Raw genomic sequence first — 19,636 nt, forward strand, 5'->3', positions numbered from 1 at the left:
CCAGGGCTAGTACATCATCAAAACACACCCTTTTTCTCAGTGAAAACAAGGGCCCAAGGGGAAGGAGAGTTACAAGAGAAACTGCTGGTTAGCTGAAGGTTTGAATATCAGTTGCTTTCTAAAGTTCTGCAAATTGTGAGCTGTTTAGTGTCCGCCCCTGCTCAAAGGTAGAAACAGGAAACATGTGCATATTGTAAAAAAATGTAGCCAAGGAAATAAGTACATAGGCCATGACCACTCATTCTACTCCCAGCAAAAAAATGTCTCTCTTGGAGCCTGAATCTTGCCTGACTGCATGGAAGTCATACTATTATGGTAATTTGTCTATTTTAGATGTAATACTTCAATACTTATACATAGTTTGTAAAAATAAGCTTTAGTAATATGAGATCACAGCACAAAGCACTCTATTAAATCTTTGAGAAGTAAGGAAAGCACATTTTTGTGCATATACAAAGTTTGCAGGATGCTGAAATGTAGTTTAGCATGTTTCTACTGTAATCAAGTTTTTTGAAATATTTTCATTTTTGATAGTTCCTTGCACTTATATAAAGGCATAGGTAATAAGCTTTTTGGGTGGTACATAATGTATTTACAAGAAGTTTCATCTCAGTCTAAAGCTGATAAGGGTATTTTACTTTTGACAACCATAATATTTCTTAATTATTTTAGTTCAGAAGAGCTCATCTTCTCAGATTTATTATAAGCAGGATTTTAAAAATTATTTTCCCATGAAAACTTGTAGTACTTGATCCATTTCCACATATTTTGGAGAAGATGGAAAGGAGGTGGTGAATAAGCAGCACAGAAGTTGTAATTCAGTGGTTACTCTAATATAATTCATTACCAACAGTTTTTTCTTTTTTTTAAAAGCTTTTTAATTTCACTTAAGTTTGGTAGTAGATGGATTTCTGTCATCATCTACCTCTAGTTCATCTACCACTTCCTGTAATTCATACTCCAGGTCACTATCTTGAGAAGGTGCAATGTCACCATCCAAAGAATCTTCACTATATTTGTCCAGCAGATATTTCTGTGGTGTGATATCATTCTCAAAGGGATCCCTTATTTTCTTCTTTTTCATTTTCTTTTGCTTTTGTATCTCAGCCAGCTGCATCTGCTGCTGTTCTGCCCACCCAATGCCTTCTGTGTCCTTCACCTTTTTCATTTTTTTGTACTCCATTATTTGCTTATTGAGCACTTCATGATCGATCCCAAAAAGATTAGCTGGGATGGACGAAGCTGCCATGTCAGAAGATGATGCAGAAGACTTTGATTCACTGCGAAAAGAAAAGTATTTTTTAAGAGGCACATGGTAAACTGTACTATAAAACTTTAAGGCACAATGACCTTTACTAAGCTTCTTTATCAAGAGATCATCGTGTGAAATCAGAGGGAAACAGAGAAGCCTTTTTAAACTCTCAGATTCCAAGCCCAGAAGGGACCATTGTGATTATCTAGTCCAGCAGTTCTCAAACATCATTACACCACGACCGCCTTCTGATAACAAAAATTACTACACTACCCCAGGAGGGGGGACCGAAGCCTGAGCCCACCCAAGCCCTGCCGCACTGGGCAGTGGAGGCCAAAGCCCAAGGGCTTCAGCTCCGGGTGGGGGGCTTGTAACCTGAGCCCCGCTGCCCAGGGCTCAAGCCCTCTGGCTTTAGCTTCAGCCCCAAGCAGTTGGGCTCAGGCTTTGGCTTCAGCTCTGGGTCCCAGCAAGTCTAACACCAGTCTTTAAAATGGGGTCGCAACCCACTTTGGGGTCCCAAACCATAGTTTGAGAACCCTGATCTAGTCTGACCTGTATAATACAGGCCACAGGACTTCCCCAAAATAATTCCTAGAGCAGATCTTTTAGAAAAACATCCAAACTTGATCTGAAAATTGTCAGTTATAGATAGGGCCTTACCAAATTCATGGCCATGAAAAATACATCATGGACTGTGAAAGCTGGTCTTTTGTGCGCTTTTAGATTTCACAGGGGAGACCAGTGTTTCTCAAATGGGGGTCCTGACCCAAAAGGGAATTGCAGGGAGGTTACAAGGTTATTTTAGGGGGGATCACAGTATTGCCACCCTTATTCTGTGCTGACTTCAGAGTTGAGCAGCCAGAGAGCGGCAGCTGTTGGCTGAGCGACATCTCTGAAGGCAGCAACCCACCAGCAGCAGTACAGAAGTAAGGGTGGCCATACCATACCATGCCATCCTTACTTCTGTGCTGCTGTTGGTCGTGGCTCTGCCTTCAGAGCTGGGCTCCTGGCCAGCAGCCACTGCTTTCCAGCTGCCCAGCTCTGAAGGCAGTGCCGCTGCCAGCAGCATTGCAGAAGTAAGGGTAGCAGTACCACAACCCCCACTACAATAACCTTGCGACTCCCCCCACCCCATTTTGGGTCAGAACCCCTACAATTACAACACCATGAAATTGCAGATTTAAATAGCTGAAATCATGAAATTGATGATTTTAAAATTCCTATGACCATGAAATTGACCAAAATGGACTGTGAATTTGATAAGGCCCTAGTTATAGAGAATCCACCATGACCCTTGGTTAATTGTTCAATGGTTAATTGCTCTCACCATTAAAAATTTACACCTTATTTCCAGTCTGAAAATACAGTTTCAATAGCATTCAGCCTGGTATCACCATCATTCTAAATAGTTTGTTCAGTTCAGTTCCTCAAGGGATTAGAATTTATTTATATTTTTTACCATCTTCAGAGAAAAATTCAAGACTCAGGGCTTGTCTACATGAGGAAATATACTGGTAGAACTATACTGCTTATTCCAGAATAAGACTGTCCACAGGGGCAGTTATACTGGTATAACTAGAGCAATATAATTATATCAGTAAACTTGGTAGATAAGCCCTCTGACTTAGCATTACCACTATATAAAACAAATCCTACTGTGAAGGGGAAAGAGTGATGCAGATATCACTTACTTTAGAACTTTTTAGGGCTTCAAGTATTATGGAAATTAGCATGTTATAAATACTTAAAATTTTGGGATCTAAAGTGACATGTCCTTCAATATACTGTAAAATTTAGTACAGAAGTCTCCCTAGTCCAGGGGTCGGCAACCTATGGCACACGTGCCAAAGACGGCACACGAGCTGATTTTTAATGGCACGCTGCTGCCTGCCGGGGTCCCGCTCAGCCCGCTGCCGAACCCCGGCAGCGGGCTGAGCCGGACCCCGGCAGGCAGCAGCATGCCATTAAAAATCTTGCCCGACCCAGCCCGCTCTTCTCCGCCCCCTGCCTACTGCTCTCTCTGGCAGGGGCAGAAGCAAGTTTGGTCCTGCCGGCTGCTGCTGTAGGGCAGGCTCCGCCGGCAGCCAAGCTTCCCCCTCCCCCGCCTCTTCCCCCAACGTGCTGCGTCGAGCCCTGCCTCCTCTCCCTCCCTGCTGCCGATGGCCCTTGCGAGGGAGGGGAGAAGAGCAGCCCCAGCGCCCTCGCTCCTCAGACCAGTAAGGAGGCGGAGAAGAGGCAGGGGGAAGGAGGGTAGGAGCGGGGTGTATCCCTCCAGCCCCCTGCCATGAGCCGCTCAGGGGGCAGGGAGCACCCCCCAATCCCAGCCCACCCCCCCAGCCCTCTGCCCTGATCCCTGCACCTCCCTTACACCCCAGCCCCCTGCATCCCCCCCACAACCCCATCCCTGATTCCTGCACCCTCCACATATACCCAGCCCCCTCACACCCCATGCCCTGACTCCTGCAGCCCCTCACACCCCCCCAGCCCTCTGCCCTGACTCCTGCACCTCCCTTGCACCCCAGCCCCCTGCATCCCCCCCACGACCCCATCCCTGATTCCTGCACCCTCCACACATACCCAGCCCCCCCACACCCCATGCCCTGACTCCTGCACCCCCTCACACCTCCCCCCCCCCCTGCCCTGCCTCCTGCACCCCCCCCCCCCCCCCCCCCCCCCCCCCATATCCCCTGCCCTGACTCCTGCACTCCCCACACTCCCTGCCCTGACTCTTGCACCCCCCACATCCCCACCCCGAGCACCAGGTTGGCAGTGGGCTGAGCAGGGCCGGCGGCTGGGACCCCAGCTGCCAAGGGGCCGGCAGCCAGAACCCCAGACCAGCAGCGGGCTGAGTGGGGCTGGCAACCGGGACTCTGGCTGGCAGGAGCTAGCGGACGGAACCCCAGACCGGCAGCGGGCTGAGCCGCTTGGACCGCTGCTGGTCTGGGGTGCCGGCCCTGCTCAGCCTGCTGCCGGTCTGGGGTCCTGGCCCTGCTCAGCCCACTGCCGGTCTGGGGTTCTGGCTGCTGGCCCCGCTCAGCCCGCTGCCAACCTGGGGTTCCGGCTGCCGGCCCCGCTCAGCCCGCTGCCGGCCTAGGTGAACAGAAGCCCAGGCTGGCAGTGGGCTGAGCAGGCGGGCGGCTTAAGATCAGCATTTTAATTTAATTTTAAATGAAGCTTCTTAAACATTTTGAAAACCTTGTTTACTTTACGTACAACAGTAGTTTAGTTATATTATATATAGACTTATAGAGAGAGACCTTCTAAAAAACGTTAAAATGTATTACCGGCACATGAAACCTAAAACTCCACCAGAGAGGTCCTTTGGGGCCATCTGCCTGTCCCAAGTCAGGATAAAGGAGGAGGGTTGGGCGTGGGGCTAGCAACTCCACTCCGTAAAAAATCAACCTGCTACAGAAACGCCAACAATAGAGATAACAGAGACTTTTAGCCTGGAAAAAGAAGGGTCTTCAACTCGAAGACGCATGACGCTGGGTGGTGAAAGTCGTGAGGAAGCCACTAAGCCGATTACCCTTCTTGCAACCAGGAGGATTACCATCGGTACATGGAACGTGAGGACCATGTACGAGTCAAGAAAGACGGCGCAGGTCGCAGCAGAGATGAGGAGTAACAACCTGACCCTACTAGGCATTAGCAAGACAAGATGGACGCAAGCTGGACAGAGACGACTGTTGACAGGAGAGCTGTTGCTGTATTCCGGACATGAAGAGAGCGACGCACCCCACACACAGGGAGTAGGCTTCATGTTGTCCAAGCAGGCACAGAGAGCACTGATTGGTTGGGAGGCACATGGTTCCAGGATCATCACAGCATCCTTCAGAACTAAAATGAAGAGGATTAAGATGAATGTTGTACAGTGCTATGCTCCAACCAATGACAGTGAAGAGGTGGACAAAGACTATTTTTATAACAGACTTCAGAAAATATTAGAGATTCTCTCAGACAAAGATATCACCATCCTTATGGGAGACTTTAATGCCAAAATTGGACCTGACAACACAGGATATGAACAAGTCATGGGGACCCACGCTCTGGGAGAGATGAGTGAGAATGGAGAGAGATTTGTGGATCTGTGTGCACTTAACAACTTGGTCATAGGCGGTAGCATCTTTCCTCACAAGCGGATCCACAAGAGTACCTGGGTATCGCCAGCAGGCACGACAGAAAACCAGATCGATCATGTCTGTATTAGCAAGAAGTTCAGAAGATCTTTGCAGGACGTTAGAGTTAGAAGAGGAGCAGACGTAGCGTCCGACCATCACATAGTGGTGGCCAGATTGAAGCTGAAGCTGAAGAAGAACTGGATAGACGCGTCAGATAGAAGAGTGAAGTACAACATTAGCCTTTTGAAGGATCATAAGATCAAGGAAGATTTTGGACTGACGCTGAAGAATAAGTTTTCAGTACTACAGGATCAGTCTGAGGAAGAGGAAGACAGTGTACCCAACAGATGGCAGAAAGTGAGAGAGACACTTAGGTCAGCATGCCAGGAAGTGCTTGGAATCAAGAAATACCAGCAGAAAGAGTGGATCACAGCAGAGACCTTGACTAAGATAGAAGATAGAAAGAAGAAGAAGGCAGAGTTAATAACAGCAGGACTAGAGCAGCAAAGGTTAAAGTGCAAAAAGAGTATGCTGAAGCCCATAGAGTAGTGAAGAGGAATATTAGGAAGGATAAGAGAGATTATGTGGATGGACTGGCAGCAGAAGCGGAGCAGGCAGCATACAACGGTAATATGAAACAGCTGTATGACATTACCAAGCGACTGTCTGGAAAGTTCAGCAAGCCAGAGTGTCCCGTCAAAGACAAGCAGGGAAAGTCTATAACAGAAATAGAACAACAGATGAATAGATGGGCGGAGCACTTTGAGGAACTCCTGAATAGACCAGCACCACTAAATCCACCAGACATTGACCCAGCCAACGAAGACCTTCCAATCAATTGTGACAGACCAACTAGAGATGAGATCAGAAAAGCCATCACTATGATGAAGAACAGGAAGGCGGCTGGACCTGACGATATTCCAGTAGAGGCCCTGAAAGTAGATCTGGATGCTTCAGTGGAAATGCTGTACCCCTTCTTTGAGAAGATATGGGAAGAAGAAGTGATTCCGGCAGACTGGAAAGAGGGATATCTTATTAAAATCCCCAAGAAAGGAGATCTCAGCAATTGTGCCAACTACAGAGGAATCACACTTCTGTCGGTGCCAGGGAAGGTCTTCAACTGAGTCCTCTTAGAGAGAATGAAGGATGCCGTCGATCCACAGCTACGAGATGAGCAGGCAGGTTTCTGGCAAAATAGATCATGCACGGACCAGATAGCAACGCTCCTCATCATAGTCGAGCAGTCTATGGAGTGGAACTCCTCGTTGTACATCAACTTTGTTGACTATGAGAAAGCATTCGATAGCGTGGATCGAGAGACTCTCTGGAAGCTCCTTCGGCACTATGGCATCCCAGTAAAGGTGGTCAACCTGATTAAGAACTTATATGATGGCATACACTGTAGAGTGATCCATGGAGGGCAGCTTACAAACAGCTTCCAGGTGCGAACCGGAGTCAGACAAGGATGCTTGTTGTCACCATTTCTCTTTCTCCTTGTCATAGACTGGATTATGAAGACATCCACTTATGAGCGTAGGAACGGAATCCAGTGGACGTTGTGGACCCAGCTTGATGACCTGGACTTTGCCGTTGACCTTGCACTCCTTTCGCGTAGCAAACAGCAGATGCAAAAGAAGACCAACGTAGTGGCAGCCACGTCATCACAGGTTGGCCTCAACATCCACAAGGACAAGACCAAGATCCTCAAGATTAACTCCATCAGTAATGACCCAGTCACACTGAATGGAAGCCCTCTGGAAGAAGTGCAGTCCTTCACCTACCTAGGCAGCGTCATCGACCAACAGGGTGGCATGGACGCAGACATCAAAGCAAGGATCGGTAAGGCAAGAGCAGCTTTCTTACAGCTCAAGAACATCTGGAGCTCCAGAGAGCTGTCTTTGGCAACAAAGATTAGACTGTTCAACTCCAATGTGAAATCAGTTTTATTGTATGGAGCTGAAACCTGGAGGATAACTAAAACAACCATCAGGAAGATCCAGACCTTCATAAATAGTTGCCCTAGAAGGATTCTCCAGATCCGCTGGCCAGACACCATCAGCAACATCTACCTCTTGGAGAGGACCCGTCAACTTCCAGCAGAGGAAGAAATTAGAAGGAGAAGGTGGGGCTGGATAGGACACACACTACGCAAGCAGCCAACCAACATCACTAGACAGGCATTGCAGTGGAACCCCCAAGGCAAGCGGAAAAGAGGCCGTCCAAGAAACACCTGGCAACGCGACCTTCAGGCTGATAGCATAAAAATGGGCTATACCTGGAACCAGCTAGAGCAAATGGCCCAGGATAAAGGACTCTGGAGATCTGTGGTTGGCAGCCCATACCCCGATTGGGGTGACGGGCATGAGTGAGTGAGTGAAACCTAAAATTAAAGTGAATAAATGAAGACTCAGCACACCACTTCTGAAAGGTTGCCGACCCCTGCCCTAGTCTAAGACATAGGTCATGAGCCAATGGGCTAAGACTGCACTTCTATAGAACCTACCATCCAGGAAACTCGAAGCATAGGCGCAGACTCCGTGGGTGCTGTGGGGCTGGAGCACCCACGGGGATACATTAGCGGGTGCTCCACACCCACCAGCAGCCAAGCTTCCCCGGCCCCCACCCCCTCCTAGCCTTCTCTTCCCCCAAGCGCATTGTGTCCCCACTCCTCCCCCTCCCAGCGCTTCTCGACAGCCACCTAAGAGCTGTTTGGCGGCATTTAGGACTTTCCGGGAGGGAGGGGAAGGAGTGGGAATGTGGCACGCTTGGGAGAGGAGGAAGTAAAGAGGCGGGACAGGGGTGGGGACTTGGGGAAAGAGGGTGGAATTGGGGCGGGGCCAGGGTCAAGCACCCATAGGGCAGAAGGCAAGTCAGCACCTATGGCTCGAAACCTACAGCCTGTAAATTACTGAAACAAAAACATTTGACTTATGGTTACTGACTTTCTGCACATAGCTATTGCCTTCAGAAGCACCATGCTCTGCAGAAGAGCATATTGTAGATTGGGATAACAGAAAATGCCGAGATCACCAACTGAGCAGAAAGTTGCTGGTTTTTAAATCCACGCAGTTAACCCAAAAATAGTGAGCTGCATGTTGCTCTTCATGGTCCTACATGTGACTCTGTCCCAAATACTACTCCAATCATTTTCCACTGCCACACTAAGGTCCATACATCTAAATTAAATACATTTTCCCTTGCAGTACTTGTGACCTATGCACTGGAGCACCGTGCTAGCACACAAGAACCAGAAGGCAAAAGAGACTATGAAATAAATGTCCACATGGAGTGAAATGCACAAGGAATCCAAAGCATAAAGAGCAAGATGTAAATGTAGGTTTTTTAATTGTTTTCCGTGTTAATAATCTAAGGGGTAAGAGAGGTAAGGATGGCTCTTTACAGAATATCTGTGGTATTTTGGTATCACGTGGTGGCTCCAATCAGTAGGTGGGGCTCATTGTGCTAGACACTGTAAATACAAAGTAAAACACTGTCCCCTACAGTTTGTTTTTCTTATGGGTGGGTTTTTGTTATAACTGACTACTCAATATCCCTTTACATTTATATATGGTAGTCAGTCACTCTTTTGAAAGGCAAGATGTCTATATAAGGATTTCTTTAAACTGCGCTAACATTTCCTTTGTCTTTTTTCATAACTCCATTATACTAAATTCTTAAGATGCTAACAATTAGATACCACAAGAGGGGCTAGAGATAAATACAAAATAGACACACAGCATAATTATTTTCTGTATCTTTAAATAAATATTCTTTCCATTTTTAATCGGATATCCATACATGAAAATACTTGTTGCAAAATTTCATTTAATAAACAAAAAACAAAAAACCTACCTAAAGTCGTTTTCAGCCAAAGTGTCTTTTTCTTCCTGAGGTCCAAAATCAGCAATTGCCAATAACCTATCAATCTGTAAACAATTGAAAAAATAGAAAACATATATCCACTATTAAATCTATTCTGTTTACATTCATAAAGGAAACAAGTCAGAATGAGACAGTGAACAGGTCTGTTTCTTTTACATATGAGTAACATAGCTGCCTCCCTCTGGGTTTCTGGAAATCATCCATTTCAAAATGGTCTGTATTTTCAATAAAAGTCATCCACTTAATTTACAAGGCCTCTCAATAAATACTATGAAATGTACTGTAGGGAATAATCTGCCACTAGACTTGGGATGGAGTAGATGTTCTAACAGAGATAGTGAAGACCTAACTTATCAGTCTATGGAATTGCCAGGAAGTACATATCTTATTGGGATCTTTACACCAAATTGAATAATTAATTAGTGGACTACTGTGACTTTCAAGGGTTTGGCATATACTTGATGTGGACTGGAGAGAGAATTTAGTTTTTGGTTAATTAAGAATTCCTCATTTTAGGTTAGATTTCACTTTATTCTTGTAAATTCTTCCCTTTACCAATGTACATATACTTCAAATTTTCTGTCACTCTCTTCCCCCTTTTGGAAATTGTCTGGCCCAATCTTGTATGTAAGAGATTTAATTTAAAAAGAAAAAAACACCACCACCCCACAACTACTTAAAGAGATCAGTCTGTCCAGGACTGTAAATCTCTAGTGCGTTATAGTTGTGAAAGTTTTACCAAATGTAAGGTTTTGTAATAATCCTTTTCTGTGAATTTTTTTCCTCATCAGTCTTTTATTCCTTTTGTGTTTTCCTTGTATTAGGAGGTGAAAGTAACAGTCTCTCTCCCCTCTTATAAGATTTAAAGTTTCCTCTACTGGGGGTTGGTGTCTGGTTTTTAGTTTATTTGAAGTACAGATTGCATATAAAAATTGACTTGAAAGTTGGGTCCTGTAGTAGAGATTTAAAGCTTCTTCTGGGTGTTCTGATAATCACTGTTAGGTTTCTGAGAAATCCTTGTGTTACTTCTGGAAAGATGAAGGAATTATATCTGCAGGCTGGGGCAGAGGACTAAGCAACCCTAAATTGAGCATTAATATGCCTAAACTTTGCCTGGTGGTGGTGGGGTAGAAAGGCACTTTCACTGTGGTGGCGTATGCTAACAAAAAACATTTTCTGGATTTATCACTACCTTTGGGTATGTCTGCACTGCAGCTGGCTTTGCCCTTCCAGCCCAGGTAGACAGACTCAAGTGAGAATGCTAAAAACAGCAGTGTGGAAGTTGTGCCATGGGTGGTGGGTCAGGCTAGCCACCTGAGTCCACCAAGCCCACCCAGCCCATTGGGTCCGAGCTCAGGTGGCTAGTCCGAGCTGCTGCCTATGCAGCCATGTTCACATTTATTTTTAGCGTGCTAGCTCAAGTTAAGCTAGTGCAAGTCTGTCTACCTGGGCTGGGAGGCACAATTGCAGTTGCAATGTAGACCCCCTCACTGACCAGAGGAAATTCAGCTGTTCACTTCGTATTCCTAGTGCATTGGTGAGAAATGAAACACTCGCTGCCTCTTCCAAGGTTGCTAGTTGTGCAATGGATGCTCTTGTGACTCTGATACTCATAATTATGTAACCGGATAGTAACAGCTCTGTGTCTAACAGTCTGCTAATTTAGGTCACAGGACCTCATGAATTAGCTCAATTTTTAATGTTGTTATCCTCTAGTTCAATTCATTCTTCAAAGGACTCCAGAGTATCACTGTGCTCTCTAATTCGTGGGAATCTCACAATCCTAATATTACCTCCTCTCATGCTCAATAATAATGAATTCCTAGAAGACATTACTATTCTAAAAGTACTTCCACTAGTATGCAAGCCTGCTACCTTTAGCTAGATATTATCCTCCATATACAATATCTCTGTTTCTCTCCATTAGATTCCAGCGCCTTTTACAAAAAAATAACAGTTGAACCAGCTGCAATGCAGTTAGCCAGCTGGTCACCATCATCACTGCTCTGCTTCCTTTTTGGCATAAGGTTACAAAGACCGTAGTTTCCTGTCTTTCATTTGAGGTTATTTAATGTATCTCTCTCCTGGATTAACCTATCTATCTTCCGGAAGCATCTTTAGACAGTGTTCTTCTCTTCAGAAGTTTTTATAGATAAAGTCAACAAAACTAATGAAAAAGATAGCTCTACTTTCCACTGTCCCCAAAGTATCAAAATAATTGGGGACCCTTATCAAAACATTGAAAAGCTTGTTGCCAGAGACGGGGAATTGGTTTTCAATTTAAATTGTTTTCCAGATCTAGTGAGCAGCAACTATGTGTCTACTTAAACATTACACCTATTAAGCCTTCCATGTTCTTCTTACATGTCTGTTCCAAAACACACTGCAACATGTGATATTTAAACGCTGAGTCAGTGATTGAATCTTACCTCTTTTATAGCTGCAGCTTCTTTGTCTTTAACAAACACGATTGGAGGAACAGTTCTCAGGACCTGATTGGTAATCAAAAGATGTCTGGAAAAAATAAAATGTCCCCAGATATGAGCAATCGTACAGCATCTTTAAGACAGATGCAATATTTGTTAAATAAAAATGCAACAAACACATTGTGAAGCATGGGTACTGTTTGCAAAGTTTATAGGGTATCAGTTCAGATGACAAATTCTAGTATTTCAAAGGACTATACTATAGATTAATGGTCTGTAGCATTCTGCTACTAGAAAAAGAATTTCTCAAGTCCAAGTTAGGTCTAGTTTGTTGGATAAGGATGTAAGCTATAGGACATCTACTGAAGCAAAGACTACAGTGATGTTACTGAATAACTCAGTGAAGTGTGTGTGTGTACATGAAGATGTGACATAGTAGGGCAGCTGGAGTATTTTCTAGGGCTCCCACATACACAGGATTTTCTCTATATGCAAAAAAGTTACACAGTCTAAATTACTTTTTTTAAACTTGAGAAAATTAATCCCTTTCTTTACAGCTAAAAGATTTATAGGAATATACAGAAATAATACACTGACTTACAGAAAAAACTCAGTGAATGAGAAAAGGACAGGCAGGCAGTTGCAGCTCCCTGATTTTCTGTCTTGCGCAGTTCCAGCCCTGGCCGCACTGTAGTTTATAGCAGCCCCAAGCTACTACCTTTTACAAGCTAACAATTAGCAAAGTGGAATGGCACTCCAGCCACACCCTACTCAGCAGACCTGGGTGGAAGAGCTACATATGCTAGCTATACATGGGTTGAAAGCACCCCACGAGGGGAATTTTCAGCTGGCCAGATATGGTCAGTATGCGGCCCATCTATGTGCCTCATCAAGGGAGATAATCTGGCCCAAAATATCTAGAAGTGCAGATGTCCAACGTCCTGATCCAAAGTATTTTAATGAATGTCACATTCATGATTTGTAAAAATACCTTAGAAATTTCCCTTCAGAAATTCTTAATAGACAAAGTGACTATTTATGAAGCAGAGTGATTGTTTACAAAACTTTACAGCACACAACAGTACCTTATACGTGGGGCACTTTTCTGTAAAATACTTTCAATACGATCATCCTCCTCTGCACTTTCAGCAGGGTTCCAGTACACACGACATGCTGAAAAGTCTGGTGACAGGGATACCTGTAAAATGCAAAGATTTTTATTAGGGCTGTCGATTAACTGCAGTTAACTTATGTTATTAACTCAAAAAAAAAATCGCGATTAAAAAAATTAATCGTGATTAATCGCAGGTTTAATTGCACTGTTAAACAATAGAATACCAATTGAAATTTATTAAATATTTTGGATGTTTTTCTACATTTTCAAATATATTGTAGTCTGTGTTGTAATTGAAATCAGTGTATATTATTTTTTATTACAAATATTTGCATTGTAAAAATAAAAAATAGTATTTTTCAATTGACCTCATACAAGTACTGTAGTGCAATCTTTGTTGTAAAAGTGCAACTTACAAATGTAGATTTTGTTGTTGTTGCATAACTGCCCTCAAAAACAAAACAATGTAAAACTTCAGAGCCTACAAGTCCACTCAGTCCTACTTCATGTTCAGCCAATCACTAAGACAAACAAGTTTGTTTACATTTACTGGAGATAATGCTGCCTGCTTCTTATTTACAATGTCACCAGAAAGCGAGAACAGGCATTTGCATGGCACTTTTGTAGCCGGCATTGCACGGTATTTACATGCTAGATATGCTAGACATTCATATGCCCCTTCATGCTTCAGCCACCATTCCAGGGGACATGCTTTCATGCTGATGACGCTCATTAAAAAAATAATGCATTAATTAAATTCGTGACTGAACTCCTTGGGGGAGAATTGTATTTCCCCTGCTCTGTTTTATCTGCATTCTGCCATATATTTCATGTTATAGCCATCTCGGATGATGACCCAGCACATGCTGTTTATTTTAAGAACACTTTCACTGCAGATTTGACAAAACGCAAAGGAGGTACCAATGTGAGATTTCTAAAGATAGCTACAGCACTCAACCCAAGGTTTAAGAATCTGAAGTGCCTTCCAAAATCTGAGAGGGACGAGGTGTGGAGCATGCTTTCAGAAGTCTTAAAAGAGCAACACTCCGACGCGTAAACTACAAAACCCGAACCACCAAAAAAGAACATCAGCCTTCTGCTGGTGGCCTCTGACTCAGATAATGAAAATGAACACACGTCGGTCCGCACTGCTTTGGATTGTTATTGAGCAGAACTCGTCATCAGCCTGGACACATGTCCCCTGGAATGGTGGTTGAAGCATAAAGGGACATATGAATCTTTAGCGCATCTGGCATGTAAATATCTTGCGACGCTGGCTACAGCAGTGCCATGAGAACTCTTGTTCTCTCTTTCAGGTGACATTGTAAAAAAGAAGTGGGCAGCATTATCTCCTGAAAATACAATCGAGTTTGTTTACCTGAGCAATTGGCTGAACAAGAAGTAGGACTGAGTGGACTTGCAGGCTCTAAAATTTTACATTGTTTTATTTTTTAATGCAGTTTTTTGTACATAAGTGCAACTTCCATGATAAAGAGATTGCACTACAGTACCTGTATTAGGTGAACTGAAAAATACTATTTCTTCTGTTTTTTACAGTGCAAATACTTGTAATCAAAAATAAATATAAAGTGAGCATTGTACAGTTTGTATTCTGTGTTGTAATTGAAATCAATATATTTGAAAATGTAGAAAACATCCAAAAATATTTAAATAGATGGTATTCTCTTATTGTTTAACCGCGCGGTTAATCTGTTTAATCGCTTGACAGCCCTAATTTTTATAAATGCATGTAGTAAAGCATTCAGACTTGAGGAAAAAGCAATTATGCAATGATCCAAAACTGAGAGCAAGGGTAGAGGAAGAGGGTGACCCCAAAGATCTAGGAACAAAATCATTCAATAAACGTACCAGCAAATTCTATTTCTTTTATTTATTTTACAGTGCAAATATTTGTAATAAAAATATAAAGTGAGCACCGTACACGTATTCTGTGTTGCATTGAAATCAATATTTGAAAATATGAAAAACATCCAAATTTTTTAAAATGGTATTTTATTATTATTTAACAGGGATTAATCACTTGATTAATTGCAATTTTTTTAATCGTTCAACAGCTCTAATTGTTGCATTTCCAAGCATCCTGACTACAACACATTTGTAGTTATATCTTAATATTCAATAACACAAGTTTGTAATGGCCTAATAAAAAAAACTTGCAAAATAAAATTATAATATCAATATTGAAGTCTCTCCCCTACAGTTCCTATCTGTGTGAGAGCCCAGTCTGCAATAAGAGCGCAATGGTCTCTTCCTTCATTACACAACAGCAGGGGGAGCATCTTCCAGGAAAGAGAAGGCCCATTCAAACTGGCCAGAAGGAACCACAATACATTTCATCAAGTCCACAGTGGATGGTATCTCTGCAATGTGCACACAGCTTCAGCTGACTCAGGGAACAAAAAATGAGTTCAAGATTCAAACTCCAATTCTTCATCTGGCACTAGGAAGCACTATTGCAGCCAACTTAAGTGTAGTTCTCTTTAAAAAAATAAATAAATAAAAAAGACTGCACACACAAACCTTAAGCTTCTAGGATATTATGACATTTTACTGGTCAAGCACTATAAAGAATGTATTTGTGGGCTGGGGGTGAGTGTTTTTAGTCTCTGCATAAATCTCTTAAGGAAAGGGAGAGTGTGATGGGTTCCCCCCTGGGGTGCCACCTGGAACTGGGGTACCACTGAGCCCTCTGACCCACCAGCATGGGCTCCCTGTCACACTGTATTGCTGTGACAAGCTGCAAAGCCCTCCAGCCTGTACTTTCACCAGCCTTCATACAGATAAGGCCACACCCAGCTGCAGTTACATGCAGGCTCTCTGTCCAGCCCCTGCAATGAACCAACAATAGAAAGGCTACAGCTAAGGCAGCTCCCCAGGCCCGCACCCCCCTCTGGAGTATAAATCCAAAGTTATATCGTCTTGCGCTGCACAGGGAACTGTATAGCGTAAGCTCTTAAAGTTTGCCCCCTCCCTCAATATGCAACAGCCTTTGCCCCTTGAGCTAAGATTCCCATACTTACTCCAACTCACTGGTTTAGATAAAGCAAAATCACGTTTATTACTACAAAAGATAGATTTTATGTGATTATAAGGGATAGCAAAGAGATCAGTGCAGATTAGCAAATAAACAAAAAACGCAAACTAAGCCTAACATACTAGATTAGATTGGATATGAATTAACTGATTCTCACCCTAAGAGATGATACAAGCAGGCTGCAGATTCTTAAGGGGCAAGCTGCACTTGCTTTACAGCTTGGGATCCCCAGGTGTTTCATTCACAGGCTGGAAATCCCTTTAGCCTGGATCCAGCACTTCTCCCTGTTCAGTCTTTGTGCCTCAGGTGTTTCCATGAGTCTTTTTATGTGGGGAGTGAATAACACCAGATGATGTCTCTCCCTGCCTTATATAGCTTTTGCATATGGTAGAAACTCTTTGTTTCAAAGCTTGGTTCCCAGACCAGTCTGTGGAAAAATACTGCCATCCCAAGATGGAGTCCAGCATCATGTGGTCTGATCACGTGTCCTTGTAGAGTCATAGCAGCCATTACTCACAGGCCTTTGGAGTGTTCTCAGAAAGGCTCATCACCAATGGGAGATCAGCTTCTCCTACGGCCTATAGATTTTTCCTAATAGCCCATTGCCCTGAATAGGCCCTTCCCCACTCACTATCTAGACTGAAAGCATCTTGTCTAGTGGGCGTTACCCAGGTGTAACTACATTTGAAATAGTTATAGTGAATATTCATAACTTCAGATACAAAAATGATATATGCATACGAACAGGATAATCATATTCAGAAAATCATAACTTTTCCAATGACACTTCACATGACTTATCTTGCATAAAATACATCATAATTATGTCAATCATATCATAATAATATCACAATAAAGACTATGGGGTGCAGTGTCAGAGAGATCAACTGCCTGTAGTGAATTATGGACTAGTACTGATAGGATCCATCCCGTTTTCCTAACTAGAAATCTGATGGCCATAGTACAGGACCATGAGAGCTGCAATGAAGCGTGGTGATAAACACAGAACCCTCAAATATGAATCAAGGGCAAATGTTAAGATTTTTCAGAGATCACTCTTTTATATACACACACACACACACACACACACACCGCCCCATCCCTGAGGAAGGCAGAATCAGCATGAGACTTGCTGTAATGTGCTAATATCAGTAATTACTTATAGTTATATCAGGAGAAAAAGCATGTTATGAGAGCCTCTCTCTCAAATTTTGTATTGTGTTAAAGACTAACTGCAAAACCCCCCAGAGATTCAGAAAACCATTTAGGAACACAGAAATTCCCACACTAGAGCAGACCTAACGCCCGTCTAGTCTAGTATCTTGTCTCCGACACTGGCCAGTATGAGATGCTTCAGAGAAAGGTGTAAAAAAAAATCGCACAATACACAGATGTGGGATAGTCCCACTAGGTCTCATCCTGATCTCTAATAGTTAGAGGTTGGTTTAAGCCCTGACACATGAGGTTTAATCCCCTTCCAAATTAGTTTTGATCATTAATTATGACAACTCTGTATATTGTTGTTCTCCGTATACAGGTCCAACCCCTTTTTTAATCTTGCTTAGCATCAAAGTAATGTTATTAGCTTGGCCTTTTTGAACTAGGGCCGTGTCTACATTACAGAATTCTAACTATGTCAGTCAGGGGTGTGAAGAGGTGTGATCCCTGACTGACACATCCGTGACAACAAAAGCCTCTAGTATAGATGCAGTTATACCAACAAAACTCTGCTTTTGCTGGTGTGACATGGCCAGAAAGGGTTAAGCAACTCGCAGGATAAATGACCCAGATTTAACTCTTAGAAACATGTTAGAAAAGTAGATAAATGGTCATTAGAAAACCTATATTGTTAGAGAATTAGAGGAGATACTAATTGTATATGTTTACTTATAGCTTGTTAGATGTTAGCCATGTAAACAGACAATTCCTGTCTATTACTATAGCTACTGATTTAGAGATCAAAAGGGAATATTAACAGTTAGATGGATCTTGGGTGAAATAATGTCATTGTCTATGTCTCTTTGAAGTTTGTCGAAAATTGTATATGAACTGCTCAATGGATAATTACCTTATGTTAATCCATGTAGTTAATTACCGGTGATGCTTAGGAAATAGAAGGTTACTTCAAATGCCTATTGTTCACCCAGGACTGTATGGTCAAAAGGCTGCCAGAAAACTGTATAAAAACCCTTGGGACCTGATCCTTTCATCTCAGATCTGCTTGATGCTTTATGCAGGGGAAGCTTAAGTCGTAAGACTGAGATCTCCAGTCCCACTTGGATCACCCTGAATAAGAACATTGGACTGACTCTATGGACTAATTCTAAGTACTCTTTGCAACTCCAAAGCTCACCATCTCTACTATGAAACTGATCTCAGAACTGTACTCATGTCTGTATGTATACTGATCTTTTAACCAATTCTCTCTCTTTTTTTAAAAATACATTTTAGTTTAGTTAAGAATTAGCTGTAAGCGTGTATTTGGGTAAGATCTGAAATATTCATTAACTTGGGAGGTAATGTGTCTGATCCTTTGGGATTGGTAGAACTTTCTTATATGATTAAGATTTTAAATAATCCTCATCATATTTGACTTGGGTGTCTGTGTGGAAGCCCAAGGCTGGGTTGCTATAAGGGAACTGTGTTTTGACTTCTGTGCAACCAGTAAGGTATTGTAGAAGCTGTTTTGTGCTGGCTTGGTAAATCTAAGTATTGGAACATCCACCAGCTTTGGGGATTGTCTGCCCCATTCTTTGCAGTTTGCCCTAATTGAGTAACCTCAGTGTGGGCCCCCCTGGAACCCCAGTCACAGCCGGTATAAACTGTGTCCCACTGGGACAGGCATCATACATGGGCATAGCTACACTGGCAAGTATTCCTAATATAGACATGGCCTAAGGCCCTGATCGTGCATTGTGATCCTTGCAAGCAAACTGCTGTGCCCCCACTGAGCCCCATGGAAGGTGCTGCATGGTACAGCAGTCCACTTGCATAGATCAGAATAGAGGGCTGGCGTCTAAAAGTTGTTTTTGAATATCGCATTATCTTGTTCCACAACTTAGTCAAAGTGACTTCACATGAACTATGGCTTTTGTACTTGCCTTGGTGAGTTCCAGCTTGAGGTCACAAACCTCTTGACTGACTTCACAGGTGCACATCAAGTCTGTCACAGCTTTATACAAGAGGATATTTAGGACCTTTTTGCGTATGCTGTCTTCTTTCCTAGTTTTCTGCTGAGTAGCCTTTAGTATAGAGGCCAACTTGGATGGCTTGTACACCTTTAAAAACAAAAACATGAACTAAGAAATAGTCTAGACAAATGTACAACAGTTTTTTGTAATTCTACTACTTTTCAATTTTATCAGCAAAGAAGTGTGATCTTAAAGTATTATATTCAAGATTTATTTTCTCATTTATTTTGTAGCGTCTTTAATTTAGCCATCTATAAAGCTCAGTAAATCTGTGTTCTAAAATGGAGTGGACATAATCAGGAAAATTATTTTTAATAAAAACTAATTTTTTTTAGTTTGCTTTTCAAATTGTACTTTGCATAAAACCTAAAGGGTCAGATTTTGCAATATGGCGTGTCTTAGGAAAACTTTAAGCATGGAACATGCTGTTTATGATCTTTAAATGTAAACAGAACTAGATTATGAAAAATCAAAAGTAGAGTATTTTGAACAGGGGGGGGAGGGGGGGAGGACATCACTTCCCGCAGCTCCCATTGGCTGGGAATGGCGAACCGCGGCCACAGGGAGCTGAGGGGCTTCATGCCTGCTGACGCTC

At 42.9% G+C, this 19,636-nt stretch overlaps 1 protein-coding gene across 1 annotated transcript in view; it reads right to left on the bottom strand.

Moving 5' to 3' along the window:
* Positions 1-251: 251 nt before the first annotated feature.
* Positions 252-19,636, bottom strand: part of RBFA (ribosome binding factor A) — a 48,033-nt gene continuing 28,648 nt past the window's right edge. The window contains exons 3-7 of the mRNA XM_026647314.2: positions 18,952-19,128; positions 12,767-12,879; positions 11,685-11,769; positions 9,226-9,299; positions 252-1,280 (exon numbers count right to left, since the gene is read on the bottom strand). Of these exons, the coding sequence (XP_026503099.1) occupies positions 884-1,280; positions 9,226-9,299; positions 11,685-11,769; positions 12,767-12,879; positions 18,952-19,128 (846 nt within the window). The 3' untranslated portion in view covers positions 252-883. The remainder of the gene's footprint in view (positions 1,281-9,225; positions 9,300-11,684; positions 11,770-12,766; positions 12,880-18,951; positions 19,129-19,636) is intronic.

This window comes from Terrapene carolina, unplaced genomic scaffold (assembly GCF_002925995.2).
Source record: "Terrapene carolina triunguis isolate 2854851 unplaced genomic scaffold, T_m_triunguis-2.0 Scaffold58, whole genome shotgun sequence".
Lineage (NCBI taxonomy): Eukaryota > Metazoa > Chordata > Testudines > Emydidae > Terrapene > Terrapene triunguis.